This window comes from Microtus ochrogaster, linkage group LG1, assembly GCF_000317375.1.
Source record: "Microtus ochrogaster isolate Prairie Vole_2 linkage group LG1, MicOch1.0, whole genome shotgun sequence".
NCBI classification, from domain to species: domain Eukaryota; kingdom Metazoa; phylum Chordata; class Mammalia; order Rodentia; family Cricetidae; genus Microtus; species Microtus ochrogaster.
In genome coordinates, this window is record NC_022027.1 from 50,741,822 (window position 1) to 50,750,454 (window position 8,633).

Genomic DNA, 8,633 nt, shown 5'->3' on the forward strand with positions numbered 1-8,633 from the left:
GCATTCTGCTCTGTTTACTCCTCCCACCTATGTTTTAACCTATCAGGGCAAGCAGCTTCTTTATTTAATTAACCAATGACCTTCCTCCATCAGCTGTGCACCTGTAATCCAGTGCTGGCAGAGGCAGGGGTCAGAGGTGGGAGGACCCTGGAGTCTTGATGGCTAGTCACAGCAATCTAGCTACATCAGCTCCTGTCTCACAAAGGTAGAGAGACACTAGTGAGATTGTTGGGGGGTAAGGAGTTTGCTGTGAAAGTCTGGAGAACAGCTCCACAAAGTGTAACCTCTGTAGCATCTGCCCTGCCCCCAGACATCATACACTTGTGTGTGAGAGCGTGCATACACACACACAATTTTCTTAAATTGAGCAAGAGAATCTTTCTTTTAAGATTTGGTTTTTTAGTGCCAGGACAGGCTCCAAAGCCACAGAGAAACCCTGTCTCGAAAAACCAAAAAAAAAAAAAAAAAAAAAAGATTTGGTTTTTATTTTATTTTATTTTTTCATGTGAATGGGTGTTTGCCTGTGTACCCTGTGTGTGTGTCTGCTGTCAGTGGAGTCCAGAAGAGGGCAGCCCTTGGAACGTGAGCTGCAGCCTGAGTGCTAGGATTCAAACCCAGGCTCTCTGGAAGAGCAGCTAATGCTCTTAACCACTGAGCCATCTCCATGGCCCTACATAAACTTAAAGATTGGAATAGAGCAATAGATGACATCCTCCATGCGAACATGCCTGTGGACATGTCCTCATTCATGCCTCACACACAAACAAAATCTAAATAAAGCTAATAAAATAGGGAGTTTTTTAGTTGTTCAGATAAAAATGATAAACATATGAGCTGGGCGACGCCTTTAATCCCAGCACTCAGGAGGAAGAGACGGGTGGATCTCTGTGTGTTCAAGGTCAGCCTGGTCTACAAGAGTTAGTTCTAGGACAGGCTTCAAAGCCACAGAAAAACCCTGTCTTGGGAGAAAAAAAATACAAAAAACGAAAACAAACCCACATGTTCAGAACAGACTAAACCTAGAATGACAAGGGGAAGCTCAAGTCTCTGCATTACCACCCCATCCCTCGGGCCTGAGGTAGCTGATCATCTCTGCCAGGCTGTGTGTCTTTATAGATGTCAGTGCAGATTTGTAAGAAATACAGTTTTCTAGAAGATAGGAGTATGGGACCGTATTTTAAACTGCAGTTGCCTTTTAATTCATTGTACTGTAGACACACTTTCAAATCAATAAGCAGCAGTCTGATTTGTTTATGGCCAGATAAAAAATGGAGTTCACTTTTCACCACTCATTCTGTAGACAAGGCTGGCCCCGAACACAGATCTGCCTGTGTCTGCCTCGCGATTGCTGGGATTAAAGTGTGTGCCACTATACCCAGCCTAATTATTATTATTATTTTAAGAAAGGCTCTCTTTATCTCTGTCTACCTATCTCGGAACTCACTATGTTGATCAGGCTGGCCTTGAATTAAACGGATCCACCTGGCTTATGCCAGCTTTTTAGCAATATATATATATTTACCTGCATGTATATATGCCAGAAGAGGGTGCTGACCCCCTAGAACTGGAATTGCGAAGCACCATGTGAGTTCTGGAAGAGCAGCCTCTTAACAGCAGAGCCATCCCCAGCCCCCAGACTGTGCCTTTAAAATGCTCTTTTAAGTGAGACTTCTTCCTGGCTCTCATTTCTGAGTATATATTACTCATTTTTAAAAGAAGTTGTAGATTCAAGATAGTGTTTTGTGTAGATTTTACTTTTATGTTCCTTTTCCCTTGTGTTTTAGGTGAGGTAGGCACATTCTTGTATGTAAATCCAGTGCTCTCCCAGTAGATGGCGGCATCTCCCACCTGTAAACTCCGGTGAACTCTTGAGTGATGTTCTGAGGCTGTTTTGTGGCTGTGGTCGTCTTGATGACTGTTCAGTGGGGGAATTTGTTCTCAAGGGCATTTTATTATGTTTTATATTTGTTGTTAGTGATTTGAGTTTTGTTTTGTTTTTTGAGACAGTGTCACTTTGTAGACCAGGCCAGCCTTAAACTCACGGAGATCCTACTTACTTCTGCCTTCTGAGTGCTGGGGTTAAAAATGTGCCACCATGCTTGGCCTAATTTGGGTTCTTAACTATTGCGTAATTATTATTTTTGGAATAAACTTTTTTTAAAATTAGAACTGTTGTAATTTATCTTTTAACTTGGATTTGTACGTAATTGCTATTTTTTTCCCATTGTTATCTGTTTTTAGCACGAGAAGCCCTGCCAACATGGGACAAACAGATCCAGTCGCTTTGTTTCCAAGTAAACAACCTTCTGGAGAAGATCAGTCAGACAGCCCCGGAGTGGACGGCTCAGGCCATGGAGGCCCAGATGGCCCAGTGAGGCCTTGCGGAGCTCTGTGCACGCCGCCTTGCTGCCACTGTGCAGTGACTCCCCTGCCCCTCCAGAGCATTCGCATCGTGACCTTCACATTTCAATCCTTTTATGCTGGGTCCCATTTACAGAAGATGCTAGAGCAGGAAGGGCAGCACTGAAATATAGTAGTTCCCATACGCTGAGTCTGTATTAAGCCAACTCAGATATTTTGAAAACTTGTTCTCTAAACAGAAGTGGAAGCGCTGTGATGAAGAAGTTTGGAATTTGTGATCTTTGTAGTTATGTAAAACTGAAATGCTTTGTGCCTCTCCAAATGTGGCTATTCTAATAAACAGAGCAATGAACCAAATAAAGGTAGTACTTTGTTTTTAATTAGTTGAAAAGTGTTTTATTCCTTTTCTTTGAATTTAGAAAATGTTAGCTTATATCTTATGCTACAAGTACAATAATTAGTTATGTACAGCGCCTGCCCCAAGCCTCCTGAGTCACGAAGTCGAGGGAGTAAGGCGAGTGCTTGGAGCTGCACACGGGAGGAGCTGGGGTCATGTCATCTGTGGTGACTGGAGAAGGCAGGCAGGGCTTTAAAAGGGTGCAGATCGTGACTGGAGGTTTCTCATCCCACCTGGTCCTACAGCTGCTACCTAGAGGCTTAATATTAATTACAAACTATTTGGTCTATTAGCTCAGACTTATCATTAACTAACTCTTACAGTTTAGCTCATTTCTGTTTGTCTGTATTTTTCCATGAACCACGTTGACTCGTTACCTCACATCTTGTATCTATGGCTGCTGCCAGCATCTCCCAGGTTCCACCTTCTTTCTCCTCTATTCAAATCTTGCCTAGCTGTATTTTACCCTGCCATAGGCCAGAGCAGGGTAGTATTCATCAACCAGTAAAAGTAGCTCATATTTACATACAGAAGGGCATCCCACATCTGTACATGACTTCTTATTTAACCCCAACAATTAAAGACGTTAAAGGCAACCCACCACTTACAGAACAAAAACCAGCCAGGTCATTAGAAATCGGTGTCTTATTGAAATACTCTCTTTGCTTTGAAACATCCTGGGGAACAACAGTAGCTTATTTTTAAATAATACCCAAATTTGTTTCCATAAGGCACCCTTGACCATTAAGGGAAGTTACTTTGCAGGGCTTTGTTTGACTTAGAGAACTGATGCACAAGTCCACACTCCTTTCATTCTTCCTGCAATTGTAGAAACAGGTATTTCCGCAGGTCAAGGCCCAGGGACCCAGGCATGGGGCCAGAAAGATGGCTCGGCCAGGAAAAGCAGTTGCCATACAGGCCTGCTGACTTGAGTTCAACCCCTGGAGCCCACATGGAAAGATGATAGTGTGCTTCTCTAGTCCAAACACTATGAGGAGATGAGAGAATTTGCCCAAATCTGAAAAGCCAGCTAGCCTGGGGTATGCAGTGTAACACCCCAAGGGAGACCCTGCGGCATAGGGTGGAAGTCAAGAACCAGCTCAGAAGTATTGTCTTCTAGGGCTGGAGATATGACTCAGTGGCTAAGAGCACTTACTGGGTACTCTTCCAGAGGACCCAGGTTCAAATCCTGGCACCTTCCTGGAGGTTCACAACCATCTAACTCCAGTTATGGGGATTCCATCTTCCTCTTCAGGCCTCTGAAGGTACCGGATATGTAGATGAGGCACAGACATGCAAGCAAAACACTCATACACATAAAAAATTCTAAAAACTAAAGTTGTTTTCCACATGTGAATCCTGGCACGTATGTGACCCTGTTCACACATACATCATACGTAAACAGACATAATATAGAGTGCTTCCCAAATATTCCCATATTGTCAAGGATCCATTGAATTCTGACGAGAGTGCAAGACAGACCAAGAGAAGGAATTAGGAGGGATCCTTTTCAAAAAAAAAAAAAAAAAAATGAGGCAGTCAAGGAAATGGCAGCCTCTTCCAGTCACAGCTATAGGGAATAGAAGGTCCATTTCCTGCTCAGATGGGCATGAAACCTCTTACCAACAGCTTGGCCCCTCAGGCATCACGTCTGACTTTCAGCCAAAACATTAGCAAACTTGCTAAAAGACACGAGCCACTGTGAAAGACACGGCAGGCATCAGAACAAGACTGATACATGATGAGGGGGGGTTGGAATTGCCAGACGCAGAATTGACAGCAATCATGATTAACCTGCTAAGGGCTCTAATAGGAAAAGTTGACAATACAAGAAGAGAGGGTAGGTAAACAGGTTGAACTGATGATTGAAGTGCAAGAAATAAGCACAGAGAAGGAAATGAATACCCACTGCTGAGTTCATTAGGCCGGAGATGGCCAAGAGAAGGAAAAGAGAGCCCCAAACCATAGAAACTGAAGCCACCCGTAGTAAAAAGCTTCCCAAACTCAAAATGTAAAGGAGCAAAGTGGAACTAGAATATCTAAGAACGGAGGGGAAATTACAAAAGTTCACATGTAAAGAATACCAGAAGAAGAAAGGAGGAGAATGCCTAACAGTGTTCCTAAGTGATGCAGGAAGGTTCAGAAATGGAAGCGTCAGGTGTGGAAACATGCCTGTCTCAGCACTTGGGAGCCTGGCATGGGAGGGTTTCAAGTTTGAGGCTAGCTCTTGCCTCAAAAGATAAAACAACAGAAGCATTAAGTAGGCATTGCGGGGATAGCTCAGTGGTAAAGCCATGCACAGCACGAATACAGCCTGGGTTCACTCTTCAGTTCCAAAACAAATGGCGCACGCCTTTAATCCCAGCACGCGGGAGGCAGAGGCAGGCGGATCTCTGTGAGTTCGAGACCAGCCTGGTCTACAGAGCTAGTTCCAGGACAGGCTCCAAAGCCACAGAGAAACCCTGTCTCGAAAAACCAAAAAAAAAAAAAAAAAAAAAAAAAAAAAAAAAAAAAAGAAAAAAAAAGAAAAAATATCCTATGTCGTGGCTGACACCTTCTTTAACCCAGCACTCCGGAGGCAGGGGGTCTCTGTGAGTTTGAGGTCAGGCAGAACTACATAAAAAGACACTGTCTCAAACAAAACAACTCCTGATTACAAACTGGGGAAAGTATTAACTGTTTTTAACACCGGGATATATCACATTTGAATGACAGCAACCAAAGACAGGGAATATTGAAAAAGACAAAACACCTCACCTGTAGAGGAAACAGGAATAAGAACCACATGGGCTTTCTTTTCAGAAATCATTCAAGAACAGCAGAAATATTTAAGGTATTAAAAGAAAAACCCAGCATAGACTTTTACGCAACAAAATTATACTTTAAAAATGAAGAGTCAAGACTTTTGGGGGGGAGGTAGGGGCAGGGGATCTGTCATATCAGAAATATCCAAAGAAATTCTTCTAAGAGAAATAAAAAGACATGGTATGGGTTTAAAAAAGCAATCCAAATCCTCAGATCTACATAAAAAAGGAAGGAGATCAGAGTGAGTCGCTGTATGCTGAAAAGCTTACGTGGGCACATGTTGTAGGAATTCCTACAGCCAGTAGCCTTTAAGTTACCCGCCCACTTGGGCATGGCTTCTTATACTATATATGCTGACGTAAAGCGCACATCCTGTTTCTTTCCTGGCTGCGGGATTCGGTGGCTGTTCTCCGTTCCAGCAGAGGACTATGATCAGTGAATCTACCCCTTAAATAAATAACCCTCTATCATACTCAGTTCTGAGCCAGTGTGGGATTTCTTTTAAGTGTCCTTCAGGCACATGTCAGAAACCCCAACACTAGGAAAACCGAGGCAGGAGGATCAAAAGTTTGGGGCTAGCTTGTTAGACCATACGGCAAAAACATTCATTAAAAAAAAAAAAAAAAGACTCTGGGGATGGAACTCAATGGAACTCTTGCCTAGATCATCCAAAGCCCTGGGTTCAATTCTCAACACCACATAAACATGGGATATGGTGACACACTCCTGTAACTCCTGCACCTGGGAGCCTTAAGGTCAGAGTTCAAGATCATCCTCAGCTGTTTAGTGAGGAGGAGGCCAGCTAGGCTACATGACAACCAGTATAAAAAAGTGTTCTTTTCCTTAAAATGTCATGTAGGACAGAGATACCTATCAGATCAAGTAGTGAGTCAGATCCAACACCAGAAATATAACAGCTACTAAACCAAGTGGCATTAACCCAGGTATGCATGGCTACAATCAGCGGGTGCAGAAAAAGCAACTGATATACTCTAACTCATTGATGGGTAAGAGTCAGGAAGAGAGGTGGACCACCTCAACTTGGTAATACATTGATAACAAATAAATAGCTGATTGCATATTTAATAGCAAGAGACTATCCATCTCCACATATGACTGGGAACTAGGCAAACATGTCTACTCTTTTTAAAAAAATTTTTCCATTGGTTTTATTGAGCTTTACATTTTTTTCTGCTCCCCCTCCTTTCCTCTCCCCTCCCCTTTAACCTTCTCCAATGATCCCCATGCTCCCAATTTACTCAGGAGATCTTGTCTTTTTCTACTTCCCATGTAGATTAGATCCTTGTATGTCTCTCTTAGGGTTCTCATTGTTGTCTAGGTTCTCTGGAATTGTGACTTGTAGGCTGGTTTCCTTTGCCTTATGTTTAAAAACCACTTATGAGTGAGTACATATGATATTTGTCTTTCTGGGTTTGGGTTATCTCACTCAAAATGATGTTTTCTAGATTCATCCATTTGTCTGCAAATTTCAAGATATCATTATTTTTTCTGCTGTGTAGTACTCCATTATGTAAATATACCACATTTTCCTTATCCATTCTTCGGTCAATGGGCATTTGGGTTGTTTCCAGGTTCTGGCTATGACAAACAAAGCTGCTGTGAACATAGTTGAGCACATGTCCTTGTGGCACGATTGAGCATCCTTTGGATATATACCCAAAAGTGGTATTACTGGGTCTTGAGGAAGGTTGTTTCCTAATTTTCTGAGAAATCGCCACACTGACATCTAAAGGGATTGTACCAGCTTACATTCCCACGAGCAATGCAGAAGTGTTCCCTTTTCCCCACAACCTCTCCAGCATAAGTTGTCATCAGTGATTTTGATCTTGGCCATTCTTACAGGTGTAAGATGAAGCCTCGGAGTTGTTTTTATTTGCATTTCTCTGATTGCGAAGAATGTTGAGCATTTCCTTAAGTGTCTTTCAGCTGTTTTAGATTCCTGTGTTGAGAGTTCTCTGTTTAGGTCTGTACTCCAGTTTTTTATTGGATTATTTGTTCTTATGATGACCAATTTCTTGAGTTCTTTGTATATTTTGGAGATCAGACCTCTGTCTGATGTGGGATTGGTAAAGATCTTTTCCCCTTCTGTAGGCTGCCGTTTTGTCTTTTTTTTTTTAATATTTATTTATTATGTATACATATACAGTATTCTTGGTATTCTGTTTGCAGGCCAGAAGAGGGCACCAGATCTCATAGATGGTTGTGAGCCACCATGTAGTTGCTGGAAATTGAACTCAGGACCTCTGGAAGAGCAGGCAGTGCTCTTAACCACTGAGCCATCTCTCCAGCCCCTGCCATTTTGTCTTGTTGACCGTGTCCTTTGCTTTACAGAAGCTTTTCAGTTTCAGGATGTCCCATTTATTAATTGTTTTCCTCGGTGTCTGTGCTACTGGGGTTGTATTTAAGAAGTGGTCTCCTGTGCCAATGTGTTCAAGTATAATTCCCACTTTCTCTTCTACGAGGTTCAGTGTAGCTGGCTTTATGTTGAGGTCTTTGATCCATTTGGATGTGAGTTTTTTTCATGGTGATAGATATGGATCTATTTTCATTCTTCTACATGTTGATATTCAGTTATGCCAGCACCATTTGTTAAATATGCTTTCTTTTTTCCATTTTATATTTTTTGCTTCTTTGTCAAAAATCAGGTGCGTGGATTGATATCCGGGTCTTTGATTCAGCTTCATTGATCCTCCTGTCTGTTTTTATGCCAGTACCAGTTTGTTTTCAGTACTGTAGCTCTGTAGTAGAGTTTGAAGTCAGGGATTGTGAAGCCTTCAGAAGTTCCTTTATTGTTCAGGATTGTTTTGGCTATCCTGGGTTTTTTTGTTTTTCCATATGAAATTGAGTCTTTCGAGGTCTGTGAAGAATTTTGCTGGGATTTTAATGGGCATTGCATTGAATATGTAGATTTTTTTTTTTTTTAAGAGAGAAGAGGGGCTGGAGTATTGAATCAGTAGGTAAAGGTGCCTCTTCTTAAGCCTGACAGCCTAGGTTCAATCCACACTGTAGGAGAGAACCAACTCCCCAAAATTGACCTCTGACTTCAGAG

At 42.1% G+C, this 8,633-nt stretch overlaps 2 protein-coding genes across 3 annotated transcripts in view; one reads left to right on the plus strand and one right to left on the minus strand.

Moving 5' to 3' along the window:
* The window catches only part of Cops4 (COP9 signalosome subunit 4), a 29,641-nt gene extending 26,900 nt beyond the window's left edge, over positions 1 to 2,741 (plus strand). Inside the window, exon 9 of one of the 2 annotated variants that reach the window (XM_005359557.3) lies at positions 2,242 to 2,741. In XM_005359557.3, the coding sequence (XP_005359614.1) occupies positions 2,242 to 2,298 (57 nt within the window). In that variant the 3' untranslated portion in view covers positions 2,299 to 2,741. The remainder of the gene's footprint in view (positions 1 to 2,241) is intronic. The other variant, XM_005359555.2, reaches the window with a different exon arrangement.
* Positions 2,742 to 4,403: 1,662 nt separating this feature from the next.
* Positions 4,404 to 8,633, minus strand: part of LOC101997469 (60S ribosomal protein L10a-like) — a 4,844-nt gene continuing 614 nt past the window's right edge. Inside the window, exon 2 of the mRNA XM_013350864.2 lies at positions 4,404 to 4,457. Within this exon, the coding sequence (XP_013206318.1) occupies positions 4,404 to 4,457 (54 nt within the window). The remainder of the gene's footprint in view (positions 4,458 to 8,633) is intronic.